The sequence below is a fragment of the Mobula hypostoma genome, chromosome 22 (genome assembly GCF_963921235.1).
Source record: "Mobula hypostoma chromosome 22, sMobHyp1.1, whole genome shotgun sequence".
NCBI lineage: Eukaryota > Metazoa > Chordata > Chondrichthyes > Myliobatiformes > Myliobatidae > Mobula > Mobula hypostoma.
The window spans coordinates 4,904,070-4,925,547 of record NC_086118.1 but is presented as its reverse complement, the minus strand read 5'-3'; the positions used below and the strand labels follow the sequence as shown (position 1 = coordinate 4,925,547).

The 21,478-nt window shown below is 43.5% G+C and overlaps 1 protein-coding gene across 1 annotated transcript in view; it reads right to left on the bottom strand.

Moving 5' to 3' along the window:
- The window catches only part of evpla (envoplakin a), a 92,027-nt gene extending 87,819 nt beyond the window's left edge, over positions 1-4,208 (bottom strand). Inside the window, exon 1 of the mRNA XM_063030924.1 lies at positions 3,948-4,208. Coding sequence (XP_062886994.1) covers positions 3,948-3,991 — 44 coding nt within the window. The 5' untranslated portion in view covers positions 3,992-4,208. The remainder of the gene's footprint in view (positions 1-3,947) is intronic.
- Between the last annotated feature and the right edge of the window lie 17,270 nt (positions 4,209-21,478).

Below are 21,478 nucleotides of genomic sequence, written 5' to 3'. Positions count from 1 at the left end.
AGTGGACTTTAAGGCACTGGAACACTTCGCCATGGTCAATAGAGGATGACAGCAGTGACAAGCAATGCACGCAGCTGACACTGATAAACATGCAGGAGAAACCCATGTGGACAACTCTTTAAAGGAAAATCTCACCTTTTTTTTATGCGAGTCTCCAATTAGCAGTTGACATTAAACACAATATCCATTTAATGTGACAAAAGATGGATTAAGTCAGGCTCTGAGGCAAGCCTTCAGTTCTTATGCCATGTTTGTCAGATTTTACTCAGCACATTTTCACTGCTGTTTCTAGATTAAAATAATGGCCACAGATTGAAAGTGCTCCCACAGCTGAAGTCCAGAGATCCTGGGACAGAACTTCCCTCCCATGATGTGAATGTGGCCAAGGAGAGCAGGTTATCTTGGTTCCAGATCATCATCCATGCCAGGTGTTCATTTAACTGACCAAAGTGTACACTGATGGAACCTCAGTAAATCACCTGCCTGCGTCCACTAGCGAAGCATACCCCTGTCTAAACACATCCTCTGGAATCACTTGGGAATTAACAATGGTTAAATAAGGAACTAAAGGGTGGCTGGCCCTATGGAATTGTGTGTGCTACCTTCCCAAGAACAGAGGATGGGAGGATACCCAATGGGTTGGCAAGGGCTGTTGAGGGTCTAGCTTTGGACCCTGGAAATTTGGGTTTGTTCATCTGCAGGTTAATGATACAGTGAAATGCACACAAATTGCCGGAGGAACTCAGCGGGTCAAACAGCATCTAGGAAAGGAATAAACAGTTGACGTTTTGTTCTGACACCCTTCATCAGGATTGGGGTCTCGGCCTGAAACATCAGCTCTTTATTCCTTTCCATAAATGCTGCTGGACCTGCTGAGTTCCTCCAGCATTTTGTCTGAGTTTCTCCAGCATTTTGTCTGGGTTACTCCGGATTTTGAACATCTGCAGAGTCTCTTGTGTGAATTGGCTTCTGGAGTTCTCACTATCAGGCAGCTCTTGGCACCTTCAGAGTGACGCATTCCTTCCCCTTCCACTGGTGTTGATGTGAGGTAGATGCACTGGTCAGCCTTTCAATGCACCCCTCCTGCAGTACAGAGAGTCACTGAATGGAGAGGTCAGAAATGTCTTGGATCTGTAATCACATCCTGTCCGGATTGAAATAAAGCACAGCCACCTTGTGGATTCAATAGTTAATCGTTTTGATAATCGTTCTACTGCATCGGAAGAATGGGGTGTAGTCCTTTCCTTTACATACTTTCTCCCCACCCTGAATTCCTGGCATTCTTGCAAGTGCTTTCAATGACAAATGGGTTTAATCACAATGGAAAATCACCTGTCAGTGTTCACAAAACCAAACGAACAACTTTGCAACTTTGAAATGCAATTGGCTGGAAATGAACTGTGATGCATCAGCATCTGAAGAGGGTCAGGCTCAGAAACATCAGTACTTTCACCTTGCTTGTACCCAGCTCTAACACTCTGGAGCTCTGAGCACTAGTTAGGCTGTCAAGTGCCCAAGAATTGATCTGCTGAAGTGGTGGGAAGAGCTAATACCTGATAACAATGCACATCACACCTGGGATATACACAGCAAGATCCCACAAAGACAGACAATTGGGTCAAAGCTGAGGCATTGGTTCAAGTGGGGGAGGCTGGTGTTCACTGCTGGAGCAACACACACACAAAATGCTGGAGGAATTCTGCGGATCAGACAGTATTCATGGAGGGACCACGGTAGTGTAACGCTACTGCAGCTCAGAGTGTCAAAGTTCAGAGTTAAATCCCAACACCATCTGCGAGGAGTTTGAACCTCCTCCCCGTGTAATGCGTGGGTTTTTGCGGGCACTCTGGTTTCCTCCCACAGTCCAAAGATGTACCGGTTAGTAGGTTAATAGGTCATTGTCAAGTGCCCCGTGACTAGGCTAGGGTTAAATGAGGGGTTGATGGTGGTGGAACTGTAAGAGCCAATTCTATGCTATATCTCTGAATAAATAAAGAGTCAACATTTTGAACCAAAACCTTTCATCTGGACTGGAAAGGAAGGGGGCAGAAGCCGGATTAAGAAGGGTTGGAGTGGATGGTGGAACAGGAGCTGACAGGCGATGTGTAAACCCAGGTGAAAGGAGGAAGGCAGGAGGGTTGGGGGGCGGTGGGGATGTGAGAAAGAAACTTGTTTTTCTTCAAATAAGATTACCTGAACAGGCATAAGTTTGATCAGCAGTTTAACATATCACGCACAATAACGATGTTCTTCATATTGGTGTAGACTGCCTACCCCTAACTTGCCACTAAAACCCGTCACCTATTTTTCAGCACATGGCCAGCTGATTTAGCCAAGAGTACAAGGATGAGAGGAATGAATTGTACAAACTGTATTCATTAAGCACCTTTAACAACCTCAGGAGATCCCACTTGATTTACCAAGTGAAGCGTTAATGAAGAGTAAGCGCTGTTGTAAAGTGGGCCACAGCTCCCACAAATGATCAACAAAAGGAGATCTACAAAGTACAGCATCCACAGCAAGGTGAAGCTATACCAGCGCTGTTTTCTGTCCACACTGTTGTACGGGTCAGAATGCTGGTGCATGACAGAGAATGGCCTTGCCAAGTTGTCGTCATTCCCCACCATGACCCTACTCTGTATTTCCTGGCCAAGACAGATCTCCAGCCACGACCAACTCCTTCAGTGTCACCAAGAGGACATGACCACAATCATCATGAGGAAACGTTGGAGATGGAGTGGGTGCGTGATGAGAAGAGAGGGCAACTCCACCATTAAGACAGCACTTCGTTTGACCCATGAGGGCAGAGGAAACACAGGAGACCAAAGACAACTTGATGGTACAGAGATGGTAGCCAAGGACAGACAAAAATGGTGGACTTTCATTGCTGTCCTAAACACCAGTGGCATAACAGGCATTTGATGATGATATTAATGCTCCAACAAACCAGTCATGGGTGAAGGGATAATGGTCAGGAGCCTAGCAAGAAACCCCTGCCTTTTCTGGACAGGGCCTGGAATTCACAATAGCCAGTTTGGAGGGTGTTGGGAGTTTGTATGAAAGACGGTACACCCCTATACCGCAATGAAGAGTCATCTGCATGTCTGTACTGGGTGATTGAGTATTGGGTCCATCAGCTCAGAATCCTCTACTCAGTTGCTGCAGGTATTAGTCTATGAAAGTTCAAAATTATACTGTTCTATCAATTAATCATTAGCAATCACTTTGGTTCCAGTATTCATTATTCAGTGTTAGAATATTCTACAAAGTTCAGTTGAATCAACTCAATGCTTCTGAAGAGCAGGTTAACTGACAACCATTTCTCTGATTTATTAAATATGACAATCATCCAGTATTCTGAATTTCCTGCTCTAAATCCACTTCAAAACTGAGAACAAAGAAAAGTATTGTTGTCACTGAAACGTCTGCTAACATTTTATGGTAACCCTACCTCTGCCGGTATATGTCTACACACTTCAGAGACCTAGATTTGAATTTATGGAAATTTTCAGTCAAAAGATTGCCCTCAAGCATGCTTTCAGAAGCTCTCTCAATGCAGATCCCAAATGGCCAACTCCAAAACCGAGTTTACAAAAGCAAAATTCGCAAATGCACTTTCCAAACACTTGCACAACACTCAGCCATGTGTTGATAAATTTCCCACCTCAGCTACCTGTTCCACTTGTTCCCCTATGGCATGTAGACCGACCCCACGGTTACTTGGCTGTGAACCCAGAAGAGCTGAACTACTTCAGCTCCTGAAACCTGTCGTGTCACCCAGCAGCCTGCCTGCTCTCCATTAGGTGACGTGCTGTAAACTCAGCTTGTTTACTCTGTTTAAAGCAAATTCAGAAGCGAATCAGGATGATGTTGCTCACCCACATCAGAGCAATCCAGCCAGACTGCCAGCACTAAATTCTTCCCAATTTGGAATGTTCCCCACTTACCCGGATAGCTTGCTACCCAAAGAGACCTTCTTTTTCGAGAACATGTTTCCTGATCTCCTTTGAATCAATTCCTCTCACGTTGGTTTTCTTTGTAGATCTTTCTTTGCCAGTGTGGGATTGTATCTCCTTCACACACTCACACATACACAGGGACCGCGTATGTGCACTGAGCACTTCAGCTCTCGATTAGAGCTCAGTTTGGAGGGAGGCTCCTTTTCAATGACAGCTGATCCGACACAGATTAGGTTTACGTTTCAGTTTAATATGAAACTCACAGAACTGGTTCTGAAGTGAACAATGAAATGTAGAAGTCACTCGCTCCACCCATCCCTGCCCAATAAATCACAAATAATCGAATACAAAGTCTAAACCTCAATGAGCAGCCCTTGGTATAATCACTTAGACATTATTAGTCAACAATAACATTGAGCAATTTCACTCTACTGATTTATTTTAGTTATTTACAACAACTTGCCAAAATTAACCAAAATTGTATTAACCTCTGTGTGTTTTTGCACATAACACCTATAACAATAACTTGCATTTAATTAGTACCTTTAACAGCAGTGTTATCAAACAAAATTTGGGCGGCACAACACTTTACAGTACAGGTGACCTGGGTTCAATTCCCAATGCTGCCGGTAAGGAGTTTGACTGTTCTCCCCGTGATCGCGTGGGTTTCCTCCGGGTGTTAACACACCATGCAGACTGCCACTATTTCTTCCAAGTCAGCGTTTTCATATTTCATATTGTGTTGTGACATTAGAGGAGGCCGCTCAGCCCACTATCTCCAGGAGCATCCTGGAGACATGCGCCTTCAGAGTGAGGCCTTGTGTGGTCTGTGGACGACCCGATTCCAGGACTGAAGCGTTGTGGGAGATCAGAACATTGAGACAGCAGTGTACGCTGCGGTCAAAGTAAGCGACGCTGCAGACTGAAATAACGAGCTGTTGGTCTTGCCTCTCGCTAAGGCAGGAGTGATGGCTCTCTCTCTCTCTTGAGAGAGAGAGAGACTGACTGACTGACTGTGGGATGTCAAACCCTTGGGATGTTCAGTGGTTTTTGATGGTCTCTGTGGGGCTTTGCTATTGCTTGCATGGTGGGGGGGGCGCTGATAGTTTTGCTAAGGCAGGTGGGGGAAGGAGGAAGGGAAGTATTGGTGCTTTGCTGCTGCTTGTGTATGAGAGAGGAGGGGGCGGCTTTGGGATTCTAACACTTTTCTGTCATTCATTCTCTGGGGTTTTTCTTCTGTTTTGAGGATGTCTACGGAGAGTAAAAGTTTCAGGTTGTATACTGTATACATTCCCTGATATTAAGTTGAACCATTGAGTTGATGCCAGTTTGCAAAGCAATCCCACAATCTCATTTCTCCTGTGCATTTCTCCAACACCTATTCTCATGACGATTAACTCTCCACAACTCTCCCACCCACACTAGGAGCAATGTAGAGCACTCAATTAACCAGCACATCTTTGGGATGAGTGGCAACTGAAAATATTGATGCAGTCACATGCCAACTCCACACAGGTTACGTGCAGAGCCACTGTACCAACTCAGAAGCTTGCTCTGTACTTCCATATGACTAGTACATAAAGTGAAACACAAGAAACTGCAGGAGCTGGGAGTCTGAAATAAAACAGAAAGTGCTGAAAATATTCATCAGCTCAGTGGTGTGGGAAGCTGTAATGAGATGTGGGGGTTGTGAGGGAGTTGTGGAGGTTTTAGTCCCTTCAAAATGCTGAACAAAGATACGTCTTGCGAAGATAGATTTCAGAGGATCATCCGTTCAATATCATTTTAGATCTTGATCCATTCCAACACCTCCTTCATTTACCAGTTCCATTGGATAGTTGTCAGCTTGTGACACTGATACACTGACTCTATTTTTCAGACAGTTGCCGACTATTTCAATGAACTGGAGGTGATCAGGGAGCTTAAGGTAAAAGAACCCTTAGGAGGCAGTGATCACAATACGATTGAGTTCAACTTGAAATCTGATAGGGAGAAAGTAAAGTCTGATGTAGCAGTATTTCAATGTACAGCACCTCTGTGTCAGTCCCCCTCAGAAATCGATCTATCGTGTTGGAGAAGTTGACCTGACAGAGGAATACCACAGTGAACGGGATTCTGGCATCTGCCCAGTGCCGTGATCAAGAGAGCAAGGAGAAATGCACTAGTTGTAGGGGATTCCATAGTGAGGGGAACAGACAAGAGATTCTGCGAGCCAGACAAGGATACCCGGATGGTGTGTTGCCTCCCTGGTGCCAGGGTACGGGATGTCTCAGATCGGGTCCAGAGTATTCTGAGGAGAGAGGGCGAGCAGTCAGAAGTCTTGGTACACGTTGGTACCAATGACATAGACAAAAAAAGAGAGGAGGTCCTGAAGGAAAATTACTGGGAGCTAGGAAGAGAATTGAAAAGCCGGACCTCCAGAGTAATAATATCAGGATTGCTGCCTGAGTTGCGCTAATGATGGTAAGAATAGCAGAATTAAGCAGATGAATGTGTGGCTAAGTAACTGGTGCAGGGGGCAGGGCTTCAAATTCTTGGATCATTGGGATCTATTTTGGGGAAGGTATGACTTATACAAAAACGATGGGTTACACCTGAACTCAAAGGGTACTAATATCCTGGCGGGATTGTTTAATATAGCTGTTAGGGAGGGTTTAAACTAAGTTGGCAGGGGGAAGGAAACCAGGGTGTTAGGGTCGAGGAAGAGGAAAATAGAAATAAGTCAAAGATACCGTGCAGCAAAGAAGGCAAGAAGGACAGGCAGGTGAAAAGACAGGATAATAATTTCCCCTGGGATCAATAAAGTATGACTATGACTATAATTTGCCATGCAATAGAAATATAGCAAAATCAGTAACAGATACTGATCTAAGATACTGTATTTAAATGCATGCAGCATTAGAAATAAAGTATTGTACAGCTACAGGTTAAAAGGTAACCTATGGCCATCACCAAGTCATGGCTAAATGGTGGATGTGATTGGGAGCTGAATGTCCAAGGATACACAGTGTATAGGAAAGATAGGAAGGGTCGGTAAAGGGGATGGCGTGGCCCTGATGGTAAGTAACGATATCAAATCACTAGAAAGAAGGGACATAGGATCAGAAGAGGTAGAATCCTTATGGGTAGAATTAAGAAATGACAAGGGTAAAAAGACACTAATAGCAGTTATATACAGGCCTCCAAACAGCAGCCGGGATGTGGATTACAAGTTACAGCTGGAAATAGAAAAGGCGTGTCAGAAGGGAAATGTCAAGGTAATTATGGGGGATTTTAATATGAAAGTGGATTGGGAAAGTCAGGAAGGTAATGGATCTCAGGAGAGGGAGTTTGTAGAGTGCCTACAGGATGGCTTTTTGGAGCAGCTTGTCCAGAAGCCCACCAGGGGACCGGCTGTTTTGGACTGGGTGCTGTGTAACGAACCTCAGACGATCAGGGAGCTGGAGGTAAAGGAACCCCTTGGAAGTAGTGATCATAATATGATTGAGTTCAGTTTCAAATTTGAAAAGGAGAAGCTGGTATCAGGTGTATCGATATTTCAGTGGAACAAAGGAAATTACAGTGGTATGAGAGAGGAACTGGCCCAAGTCAATTGGAAAAGTAAGCTAGATGGAGGGACGGTACAGCAGAATTGGATGAAATTCCTACAAGAAATAAGGAAAGTGCAGGAAAAATATATTCCAAGAAAAAAGAAAATCATGAATGGAAAAATGGCACAAATGTGGCTAACGAGAGAGGTTAAGGCTAAAATAAAAGCAAAAGAGACGGTGTACAAGGAAGCAAAAATTAGTGGGAAAACTGAGGACTGGATAACTTTTAAAAACTTACAAAAGGAAACTAAGAAAGTCATTAGGTAAGAAAAGATGAATTATGAAAGGAAGTTGGCAATTAACATAAAAAAGGATACCAAGAGTTATTTTAAATACAGTATATGAAGAGTAAAAGAGTGACACGGGGTAGATATAGGACTGATTGAAAATGATGCTGGAGAAATTATAATGGGTAACAAAGAGATGGCAGAGGAACTAAATGAGTATTTTGCATCAGTCTTCACTATGGAAGACATTAGCAACATAACTGATAGCCAGAGGACTCAGGGAATAGAATTAGGTACAGTCAAGATTACTAGAGAGAAAGTGGTTGGGAAGCTAAATGGACTAAGAGTAGATAAGTCTCCCAGACCGGATGACGTGCACCCACAGGGTCTGAAGGAGGTGGCTTTGGAGATTGTGGAGGCATTGGAAATGATCTTCCAGGAATCAATAGACTCTGGCATGGTTCCGGAGGACTGGGAGGTCGCAAATGTAGTTCCGCTATTTAAGAAAGGAAGGAGGCAGCAAAAAGAAAATCACAGACCTATTAGTCTGACATCGGTAGTTGGAAAGTTAATAGAGTCAATCCACAAGGACGAGGTTATGAAATACCTCGAGGTGCATGACAAGATAGGCCCAAGCCAGCATAGTTTCATGAAGGGAAGATCCTGCCTCACCAACCTATTGGAATTTTTTGAGGTAATCTCAAATAAGATTGACAAGGGAGAGGCTGTGGATGTTGTGTATTTGGATTTTCAAAAGGCCTTCGATAAGGTGTCACATAAGAGGCTGCTTAATAAGATGAGAGCCCATGGAATTACAGGAAAGATATTGGAATGGGTGGAGCATTGGCTGATAGGTAGAAAGCAAAGGGTGGGAATAAAGGGATCCTATTCTGATTAGTTGCCGGTTACTATTGGTGTTCAGTAGGGGTCGGTGTTGAGGCCGCTTCTTTTTACAATGTATATTGATGATTTAGATTATGGATTAAATGGTTTTGTGGCTAAATTTGCGGATGACACCAAGATAGGTGGAAGAGCAGGAAGTGTTGAAGAAATGGAAAGTTGCAGAGAGACTTGGTCAGTTTAGGACAGTGGGTAAAGACATGGCAGATGAGATACAATGTTGAGAAATGTACGGTTGTACATTTCGGAAGAAGAAATAATTGGGTAGATTATTATTTAGATGGGGAGAAAATTCAAAAATCGGAAGTGCAAAGGGACTTGGGGGGTCCTCGTGCAGGATACCCTAAAGGCTAACCACCAGGTTGGATCGGCAGTAAGGAAAGCGAATGCTATGTTGGCACTCATTTCAAGAGGAATAGTGTATAAGAGTAAGGAGGTGTTGATGAGGCTCTATGGGGCACTGGTGAGACCTCATTTGGAATACTGTGTGCAGTTTTGGGCCCTCTATCTTAGAAGGGATGTACTGATGTTGGAGAGAGTTCAGAGAAGATTTACGAGGATGATTCCTGGAATGCAGGAGCTAACATATGAGGAGTGTTTGTTGGCTCTTGGATTGTATTCATTAGAGTATAGAAGAATGAGAGGGGATCTCATAGAAACATTTTGAATGTTGAAAGGGTTGGACAGAGTAGATGTGGAAAGGTTGTTTCCCTTGGTGGGTGAGTCCAGGACAAGAGGCCACAGTCTTAGAATTAGAGGGTACCCATTTAAAACAGAGATGAGGAGAAATTTTTTTAGCCAGAGGGTCATGGATTTATGGAATTCGTTGCCACATACAGCTGTGGAGGCCCGATCATCGAGGGTGTTTAAGGAGGAGATTGATAGGTATCTAATTGGTCAGGGTATCAAGGGATATGGGGAAAAAGCCAGAAATTGGAACTAGATGGCAGAATAGTTTAGCTCATGGTGGAGTGGCAGAGCAGACTTGATGGGCCGAAGGGCCTACTTCTGCTCCTTTTTCTTGTGATCTTGTAGTCTTGTGAGTAAGGGAAATTACAGTGGTACGAGAGAGGAGTTGGCTAAAGTAGATTGGAAGGAGATGCTGGCAGGGATGACAGCAGAACAGCAATGGTGTGAGATTCTGGGAAGAAATGAGGAAGGTGCATGACAGATACATTCCAAAAACGAAGAAATACTCAAATGGCAAAATAGTATCTGACAAGGGAAGTCAAAGCCAATGTAAAAGCAAAAGAGAAGGCATACAACAAAGCAAAAATTAGTGGGAAATAGAGGAGTGGGAATCTTTAAAAATGTACAGAAAGCAACTAAAAGAATCATTAGGAGGGAAAAGCTGAAATATGAAAGCAAGCTAGCAAACAATATCAAAGTGGATAGTAAAAGCTTTTTCTAAGTATGTCAAAAATAGAAGAGAGATGAGAGCGGATATAGGACCACTAGAAAATGAGGCCGGAGAAATATTAATGGAGATGGCAGATGAACTAAATGAGTTTTTTGCATCAGTCTTCACTGTGGAAGACACTAGCAGTGTGCCAGATGTTGAAGGGTGTGAGGGAAGAGAAGTGACCGCAGTTACCATTACAAGGGAGAAGGTGCTCAAAAAGCTGAAAGACCGAAGGGTACATAAGTCACCCGGACCAGATGAACTGCACCCTAAGGTGCTGAAAAAGGTAGCATTAGAGATTGTGGAAGCATTAGTAATGATCTTTCAAAAATCATTGGACTCTGCCATGGTGCCAGAGGACTGAAAATTTGCAAACGTTACTCCACTCTTTAAGAAAGAGGGAAGGCAGCAGAAAGGAAATTATAGACCAATTAACCTGACCAGGGAAAATCTCGCCTAACAAACCTGTTGGAATTCTTTGAGGAGATTACATGTAGGATAGATAAAGGGGATGTAGTGGATGTTGTATATTTGGACCTTCAGACAAGGTGCCACACATGAAGCTGCTTACCAAGTTAAGAGCCCATTGTATTACAGGAAACTTACTGACATGGTTAGAGGATTGGCTGATTGGTAGGAGGCAGTGAGTGGGAATAAAAGGATCCCTGTCCGGTTGGCTGCCAGTGACTAGTGGTTTTCCGCAGGGGTTGGTGTTGGGACCTCTTTTGTCCTATGCTGTATGTCAATGATTTAGATGATGGAATAGATGGCTTTGTTGCCAAGTTTTCAGATGATACAAAAATCGGTGGAGGGACAGGTAGTGTTGAGGAAACAGGTAGGCTGCAGGCAGTTTAGGAGAATGTGCAAGAGAGTGGAAAATGAAACGCAATGTTGGAAAATGCATGCTCATACACTTTGGTAGTAGAAATAAACGTGCAGACTATTTTCTAAATGGGGAAAAATCTGAGATGCAATGGGACTTGGGAGTCCTTGTGCAGAACACCCTGAAGATTAACTTGAAGGTTGACTCAGTGGTGAGGAAGGCAAATGCAATATTAGCTTTTATTTCTAGTGGTCTAGAATAGAAGAGCAAGGATGTGATGCTGAGACTTTATAAGGCACTGGTGAGGCCTCACCTTGAGTATTGTGAACAGTTTTGGGCTCCTCAATTTACAGGAGATGTGCTGGAATTGGAGGGGGTCCAGAGGAGGTTCACAAGGATGATTCCAGGAATGAAAGTGTTATCATATGAGCAACGTTTGATAGCTCTAGGTCTGTACTTGCTGGAATTTAGAAGGATGAGGGGGGATCTCATTGAAACCTTTCAAATGTTGAAAGGCCTAGACAGAGTAGATGTGGAAGGGATCTTTCCCATGGTGAGGGAGTCTAGGACAAGAGGGCACAAAGATTTAAAACAGAGATGCAGAGAAATTACTTTAGCCAGAGGGTGGTGAATTTGTGGAATTTATTACCGCAAGCAGCTGTGGAGGCCAGGTCATTGAGTGTACTTAAGGCAGAGCTTGATACGTTCTTGATTGGACATGACATCAAAGGTTACAGGGAGAAGGCCGAGGAATAGGGTTGAGGAGGGGAGAAAAGGATCAGCCATGATTCAATGGTGGAGCAGACTCAATGGGCTAAATTGCCTAATTCGGCTCCCTGTGTCTTTTAGTCTTATGGTCTAACACACAGGGAATGAAGAGATACAGGCCACATGCAAGCAAATGGGATTAATTGGCATCGTGGTCAGTACAGATATTGAGGACTGGAGGACCTGTTCCCATGCCGTATTATTCTATTTCTATGAAAGGATGAAGGTTTATGTGTTGCTATAGACCAGGGGTTCTCAATGTTTTTTATGGCTGGGAACCCTTGGTTTAGACGGTTTGTTTCCATGAGCCTAATGCACTGTTCCATCACAGAGAGAAAGGCTATGGGCTCAGGAATTTGGTTGAAGAAGTCTTGGTGTAATTGTTGATGTGCATCCCATGCATGGCACTTACTACAGTCACAATGTACTGTTGGATACATCATGTGGATGGTGATTTGAGAGCTTACAATAAAATAGGAACCTTAATTAGAGATTCTGTTCATTCTTTTGGTTTGGTACGAACTGTCGGTCAAGGGGAGATTAAATCACTGTACAGCTGCAATCATCCAGGGAAAGTGGGGACAGTCCCAGAAAGTTTGAAGCATGAAAGTGGGTCTCGGTCTCTGTCTGTCTGTCTCTCTCTCCTCCCCCCCACCCCCTCCCCCTCCCTTCTCCCCCCTCCCCCTCCCCCCACTCCCTCCCCTCTTCTCCCCCCCCAATGGTTATGATTGCCAAAGAGTTAAGGCAATTGCTTTTGTTTACAGTGATTGCATCTTCATTTTACCACTTCATCTCCCAACAATCCAACTGCTTCATTGCTTAATAGTTTTCTCTTTACAGATGTGAACCTTTGCCTTCAGATCAGAATCAGGTTTAATCTTTGAAGTGGTATTGTAGGTAGACAGGATGGTGAAGAAGTTTTTGGCACAATGGCCTTCAATATCAGGGATGTCATGTATCAGATATTGGTAAGGCTGTATCTGGAATATTGTATTCTGTTTTAGTCAGCGTGCTAAAGGAAAGATGACATTAATCTGGAAATAATATAGAGAAGATTTATAATGATGTTACTGGGACTCGAGGAACAGAGTTATGAAGAAAGGTTTTTCAGCGGAGCATACAAGAATGAGCGGTGATCTTATTTGAGTGCCCCGGTTGGTTAGGGTTGACCACGGATGTAGCGTCCTCGCTGTCTACATGATACACAAGCCAGGGAAATAGGATACAGAGAGCATGCTGTTGCCTTTCTAGCAGGCTCTGCCCCCATTCCATGCACTGATAAATCCAAAGGAACGGCAGAGACTGATACAGTTTGGCACCAGCGGTATCAGGGATTGTCATAGAAACATAGAAAATAGGTGCAGGAGTAGGCCATTCAGCCCTTCGAACCTGCACCGCCATTCAGTACGATCGTGGCTGATCATCCAACTCAGAACCCTGTACCTGCCTTCTTTCCATACCCCCTGATTCCTTTAGTCACAAGGGCCATATCTAACTCCCTCTTAAATATAGCCAATGAACTGGCCTCAACTGTTTCCTGTGGCAGAGAATTCCACAGATTCACCACTCTCTGTGTGAAGATTTTCCTCATCTCGGTCCTAAAAGGCTTCCTCTTTATCCTCAAACTGTGACTCCTCGTTCTGGACTTCCCCAACCTTGGGAACAATCTTCCTGCATCTAGCCTGTCCAATCCCTTTAGGATTTTATACGTTTCAATAAGATCCCCCCTCAATCTTCTAAATTCCAACGAGTATAAGCCTAGTCGATCCAGTCTTTCATCATATGAAAGTCCTGCCATCCCAGGAATCAATCTGGTGAACCTTCTTTGTACTCCCTCTAACACAAGGATGTCTTTCCTCAGATTAGGGGACCAAATCTGTCGGTCAGCATTGAACTCAACTTTGGACTGCCTTACGAAATCCAGCTCTGATTTTTCCCTCGGGCTTTACTCACAAAGCCCTTCTCATGAGTGGGTGTAACCAGAAGGCAGCAGAAGCTTGAGATCAGGGTTTTCTCTGATCTTATAGAGGTGTATAAGGTGCATGGATAGGATAAATATGCAGTCTTTTTTCCAGGGATGGGGAAATCAAGAACTAGAAGGCATTGGTTTAAGGTGAGAAGGGATAGATTTAATAGGAACCTGAGGGGCAACTTTTTCCACCCAGAGAGTGACCAAGTATGGAATGAGCTGCCAGAGGAAGTGGTTGAGGGGTACTTTAACAACATTAAAAAGGCACTTGAACAGGGAAGGTTTGGGTGGGATATAGGCAAATAGGACTAGCTTAGATGAGAATCTTGGTCTACATAGATCTATTGGGCCGAATGGCCTGTTGCCATGCCGTATGAATCTATAACTCCACCTCCTGGGTTCCACAGCCAACCTGCAGTTCCTACGTATATCCTCGATACTTTGAGATCCAGACCCTTCTGTGTCTCTTCTGGTCAGCCTTCCACACTTTAAACTTGTGCATATGAAATTTTTGGGGCTGGTTAACCAGTTCATGCCAAGATCTCTGCCCCGTTGTCCTGAGGCTACTGACCCACACTGACACTTTGAGAGCAGGATCCAATTTTCAAATCCTCATTCTTTTCAGATTGTTCCACAGTCTCACCCTTTCTGACCTCCTCAGTCTCCTCAAGTCCTACAAATCTTGGCACTGCCCCCGAGCTGCGATGAACAGTCAGATAACACTGGGCTTTGCCGCACACCTTGCCTCTGTAAACAATAACTGCACAACAAGTAGAACTGAAGAAAACCTGTTATCTAATTGGAGAATTGTAGTCAACAATTTGTCAGAACTTGCTCATGACGGTAGTCACAGCAAACTTTGGTCTAATGACCATGTACCTTACAAGGTTGTAAAGAAGGACTAAGGGGGAAGGAAAATAGATTGTATATTGGCGGGGCCATCACTTTATACAATATTAACATTTTACAATCAGTATCAGACCACAGGTCCAAGCCCAAGCTAAGGACGATCAACACTGGCACACCTCAGGGACGTGTGCTTAACCTACTGCTCTAATCTCTCTATACCTATGACTGCGTGGCTAGGAACAGATCAAATGCCATCCATAAATTTGCTGATGACACAACCATTGTTGGCAGAATTTCAGATGGTGATGTGAGGAGACATACGTGAAAGGACGTCAGCTAATCAAGTGGTGTCATAGCAACTACCTGGCACTCAACGTCAGTGAGACCAAAGAACTGATTGTGGACTTCAGAATGGGTAAGACAAGGGAACACACACCAGTCCTCAGAGAGGGATCAGAAGTGGAAAAAATAAGCAATTTCAAATTCCTGAGTGTCAATATCTCTGAGGATCTAACCTGGACCCAACACATCGAAGAAGCTACACTGTGTGTGTATGTATGTGTATATCCTGTGGACTGATGAAGTTAAAATAGTACTTTTTGGCCGCAATGAGCAAAGGTATATTTGGAGAAAACAGTGTGCAGAATTTCATGAAAAGAACACCTCTCCAACTGCTAAGCATGGGAGTGGATCGATCATGCTTTGGGCTTGTGTTGAAGCCAGTGGCACGGGGAACATTTCACTGGTAGAGGGAAGAATTAATTCAATTAAATACCAGCAAATTCTGGAAGCAACATCACACCGTCTGTAAAAAAGCTGAAGATGAAAAGAGGATGGCTTCTACAACAGAATAATGATCTTAAATACACCTCAAAATCCACAATGGACTACCTCAAGAGACGCAAGCTGAAGGTTTTGCCATGGCCCTCACAGTCCCCCAACCTAAACATCATCGAGAATCTGTGGCTAGACCTCAAAAGAGCAGTGCATGCAAGACGGCCCAAGAATCTCACAGAACTAGAAGCCTTTTGCAAGGAAGAATGGGTGAAAATCCCCCAAATAAGAATTGAAAGACTCTTAGCTGGCTACAAGAAGTATTTATAAGCTATGATACTTGCCAAAGGGGGTGTTACTCAGTACTGACCATGCAGGGTGCCCAAACTTTTGCTTCGGGCCCGTTTCCTTTTTTGTTATTTTGAAACTGTAAAAGATGGAAATAAAAAAGTAATCTTGCTTAAAATATTAAAGAAATATGTCATCTTTAACTTTATGCCTTTTGGAAATCAGATCATCTTTTACTCACTTAGCTATTCACAGTAACAGAAATTTTGACCGGGGTACCCAAACTTTTTCATGCCTCTGTATGTGCCACAGGATCAGGAACAGTTATTACCCCTCAACCATCAGGCTCTTGAAACAAAGGGGATTACTTCACTAACCCCATCATTGAAATGTTCCCACAGCCTATGAATTCACTTTCAAGGACTCTATCTCGTGCTTGATATTTATTGCTGACTTATTTATTATGATTATCCCTTTTTTTTGGATTTGCAATTTGTTGTCTTTTGCATAGTGTATGCTCACAAGAAAATGCATCTCAGGGTTGTATATGCTGACATATATGTACTTTGATAATAAATTTACTTTGAACTCAGATACACTTCAGTTTAATGTTTTAAATTATTTTCTGGTAATAAATATGGCTTTAATTTTAAATAAATAAAATGAGATTATTTAAAAATATTTGGAGTGTTCTGAAAATATTCTACTCTGGACTCATTGAAAACATTCTGAAGCATTACCAGCAGCCAGATATCACAGGTATTCAGGGATTCCAGGGCAGAACAAGCCCTGGAGGAACCCTTGCCTCGAGGACTGGCTCCGCTATGTGGGATGTTTCTCAGTTTGTTCACCTTCTGCGTCTTTACGGGCTGTTGGTGGACAACCTGTCATATATAATCCATTTTCCAATGGTTGGTTATTGAAGGATAAATACTGAACAAAACACCAGAAGAACCATGCATTGTTTGAAGTCAGAGTCTCTTGTACCATAAGGTATAGGAACAGAAATAAACTATTCAGCCCATCAAGTCTGGTCCACCATTCTATTATCGCTGACTTTTTTCAACCCATTCTTCCATCTTCTCCCCGTAACCCTTAACCTCTATACCAATCAGGAAGTAATCAATCTCTGCCTTAAAAACACCCAAAAGACATAGCCTACACAGCCCTCTGTGGGAACATATTCCTCACATTCACCAGCCTCTGACTGATAAAAATACTGCTCATCTCAGTATTAAAGGATGTCCCTTTATTCTGATGTTCTGTTCTCAGATCCTAGACTCTCTTACTAATGAGAACATCCTCTCCATGTCCACCCAATCCAGGCCTTTCATTAGATTTCAATGAGATCCCCACCCACCACCCCATGCTTCTGAAATCCATTGAGTACAGGCCCAGAGACACAATGTTCATCATTCATTCGTTTATAACATGTGCATTGAAACATAGAGTGAAACATGTCCCCAACATTTGTGAGATGCAGAGGGACTTTGGAGTCCTTGTGTAGCACACCTTGAAGGTTAACTTGCAGGTTGAGTTGGTGGTGAGGAAGGCAAGTACCATGTTAGCATTCATTTCAAGAGGTCTAGAATACAAGAGCAAGGATGTGATGCTGAGGCTTTATAAGGCACTGGTGAGGCCTCACCTTGAGTATTGTGATCAGTTTTGGGCTCCTCAATTTAGAAAAGATGTGCTGGCATTGGCGAGAGTCCAGGGGAGGTTCACAAGGATGATTCCAGGAATAAAAGGGTTATCATACGAGAAACGTTTGATGGCTCTGGGTCTGTACTTTTTATGTGTGTTATTACTATTTATTATTTATGCTGCAACTGTAACGAAAACCAATTTCCCCCGGGATCAATAAAGTATGACTATGACTATTACTCGCTGGAATTCAGAAGGGTGGGGTGGGGGCGGGATCTCATTGAAAGGCCTAGACAGAGTAGATGTGGAAAGGATGCTTCCCATGGTGGGAGAGTCTAGGACAAGAGGGAACAGCCTCAGGATAGAGGTGCATCTTTTTAAAACAGAGATGTGGAGAAATTTCTTTAGCCAAAGGGTGGAGAATTTGTGGAATTTGTTGCCACAGGCAGCTGTGGAAGCCAGGTTGTTGGGTGTATTTAAGGTAGAAATTGATAGGTCCTTGGTTGGACATGGCATCAAAGGTTACGGGGAGAAGGCTGGGAACTGGGGTTGACGAGGAAATAAAAGGATCAGCCATGTTTGAATGGCAGAGCAGATGGCCTAATTCTGCTCCGATGTCTGGTTTGTGGTACATAACGATGTGCTGGGGTGGGGGGGGCATACATTTATCTATGCGTTCCTTGGATGTGTTGGGCATGTGGCCAAGTGGTTAAGGCGTTCGTCTAATTATCTCAAGGTCGCTAGTTCGAACCTCAGCTGTGGCAGCGTGTTTGTGCCCTTGAGCAAGGCACCTAATCACACATTGCTCTAGTCTGTGTGAGGAGTGGCGCCCCACACAGACTTCCAATCTGCACCTTGTAAGGCATGAAAATGCCTGACGCAGGCCTCTCATGGTCTGAGTCGACGTTCCCCTCCATGGATCACTCGTGAACCAAGCACCTCTGGACACCCATTTTCCCTTAGATACAGGGCCCTAAATTGCTCACAATATTCCAAATGTGGTCTGACCATTGGCTTATAAGGTCTCAGAAGTAAATCATTGCTTTTATATTCCAGTCCTCTCAAAATGAATATGAATATTGCTTTTGCTGTCTTTACTACCAACTGAATTTGCAAGTTTACCTGAAGGGAATTGGGATCTAGGACTTCCAAGCCCCTTGCACTTCTGATTTCTGAATTTTCTTCCTATGCTCCAAAGTGCATAATCTCACACTTCCCTATGCTGTATTCTATCTTCCTCTTCTTTGCCCACTCTCTCAAGCTGCTTGTACTTCCACAGACTCCGCAAACTACCAGTTCCCTCATCTCTTGGCATCTCCAACTGTTCAACATCCAATCAAATGTAAGATGTTAGTTTATCACTTCATTCAAACAATGCACCTTCTACATTTCAACTCTGTCTTGCTGCTACATTGAAGGATATGTTGGATTTTATGGAGATTTCTAGAATGGTTTTAGAATCAGAGGCTACCATGTAACCAAACAGAGCTATGCGGTACAGATGTGGATTTTTCAGAAGCCAAGAGCAATAAGTATTGTAACATTCCTATCAGCATTCCTGTATCAGAAAAAAAACGGAGTGGGTGTGGTTCAAGAACATCTTGGGCAACATTTAGTATCGTTACCTGTAGAGAAAAAAATTTCACCAGGCCCATCCCTAAGTTTATGCAAGTTTAGAAGGGAGTTCCAACAAATATTTAGCAATGGTGTGAAACTACCTCAGATCTTTAAAACAAACCCAACTACAATACGGACAGGTTGATTAACATAATAAAGCCATACTATTACCAGCATTTGATGTAGTTCTCAATTTGGGGACATCATAAAGTCCTCTTAAAGCAAGCTAGGTTCTTCACTGAAGCCACCTCAATGCTGTACTGTATAAATTGTAGAAGAGCTTTTCTAAGGTTGACATTCCATGGCTGGTCCACATTAACTCACAACTGTGGTGTGCAGGTTCCCTGTTTGAGCAAGCTGATATGTAGAGAGGCATTTCACTTATCCCACTGGAAGGTGACAAGAAGCCAGGCCAACTTAATTTTAACAACAAAGCCCTTGCCATGGAAAACGGTTTGACATTCCTTCTGTTCCTATCCCCTAGGTTCAAATGTCTCCTGGCCATCGCATCTCACTCAGGGATGCAATTTCAAGTTTCTGAGTGAGACTCAGGTGTGTCAAGATTGGGTTGTCCATGATGGTCCTGACATTATAGGTGGCAAACTTCACAGTTAATGGCACATATTGCCTCTGCTCACCATGACCAGCAAACTGGAAGAAGTCAAGGTCAGTGGAAGCAAACAAAACATATGAAAGTAATGGAGGTCGTTATTTTGTGGAACTGTTTTTGCCCACTTCCGCTGTTCTTGGTTCATTCCAGTTTGGTCTTTTGCAGATTTTCACTTCCTTCATGGCCCACACCTCTTGGCGATTTCTTTGCACAATGGTCACCACAGTAAACTTGACAGTGAGGACTTGATACAGCTGGAGACCAGATTCTGTTACAAGGGCATTCTCACACACAGCATAGCTGGACAATTATGAAAACAGAGCAGTAGGTGCTGGAACATGCTGCCAGGGGAAGTGATTGAAGCAAGATGAATAGAGGCATTTAGCTCGGCATAATGAACAGGCTGGAGAAATTCATCAGGTCCGGCAGCATCTATAGAAATGAACAAACAGTCAACGTTTCGGGCCAAGACCCATCTTCAGGACCGGAAAGAAAGGGGGAAGATGCCAGAATAAAAAGGTGGGGGAGTGGGGAGGAGGATAGCTAGGTGATAGGTGAACCCATGTGTGCAGGTAAAAGGCTGGAATATTAAAGGTTATGGGGAAAAGGCAGGTAGGTGGAGATGAGTCCACGGCCAGATCAGCCATGTTCTTATTGAGTAGCGGAACAGGCTCGATGGGCCAGATGGCCTACTCCTGCTCCTATTTCTTATGTTCTGGAGAGGGACAAATCTGATGGGAGAGGAGAGTGGACCAAGGGAAAAAGGGAAGGAGGAGGGGCACCGGGGAAGTGACAGACAAGTGAGAAGAGGTAAGAAGCCAGCCTGGGGAATAGAAAAAAGGATGGGTAGGGATTTTTTTTTTAAAAACAGGAGAAATCAATATCCATGCCATCAAATTGGAGGCTACACAGGTGGAATAGAAGATGGTATGTCTCCTCTCTGAGGGTAGCCTGATCTTGGCACATGTCAGAATGGAATGGGATTGGAATCAAAATGTTTGGGCATCAGTAAGTTCCACTTTTGGTGGATGGAGCAGAGGTGTTCAATGAAGCATTCTCCCAACTTACGATGGGTCTCACAAACATCGAGAGGACCAGACACAATAGACAACCCCAGCAGATTCACGGGTGAAGTATTGCCTCAGCTAGGATTGTTTGGGGCTCTGAATGAAGGCGAGAGAGGAGGTGAATGGGTAGATGTAGAACTTAGCCCATTTGCAAGGAGGGAGATTAGTGGGGAGGGACGAATGGACAAAGGAATCATGGAGGGTGCAATCCCTGCAGAAAGCAGAGGTGGAGAGGTAAAGATGTTTTGGATGTGGAGTCTCATGGGATGGTAGGCATGAAGAGGAACTCTATCATGTTTTTACTAGTGGCTGCCAACAAAATGGATCCTAAACAAAAAGTAGACAAAACCCACTGATTTGCGAAATTTATTTAGAGATACAGTGCAGAGTAGGCCCTTCAAGCCAGGTTGCTCAGCAACCCCCAATTTAACCCTAAACCTAGCCTAACCACAGGACAACAACCGGTACACCTCTGGACTGTAAGGGGAACCTGGAGCATCCAGAGAAAACCCATGCATTCCACAGAGATGTCGTACAACCTTCTTACAGAGGAGGTATGCATTGAACTCCAATGCCCCGAGTTGCAATAGCATTGTGTTAACTGCTACACTATCCAGGCCATATGCATTGCACACAGGCAAGCAGACAATAGTAGACAGAATAGTTGATAAATTTCAGCAGAAGCAACAGAAAACAAAAATTACAAAACATTGCAGCAGAAAACAGATCACGCAGTGTAAATGATTTATCCCATGAACATCTCATTTCACCTCTAAAATGAAATGGAACTTTTCTCTTTAGAGCAAAGGAAGATGAGAAATACAGTGCTCATGCAAGTATTACCCCCCCCCCCCGAAGTTTTCATATTTCATTGTTTTACAACAATTTAGCATATTTGACACTGATCAACAGATAAAGTGTTTTTCGTGTCAAACTGAAAACAGATCTGCATGAAGTGATCTAAATTTATTAGAAATATAAAATACAAAAT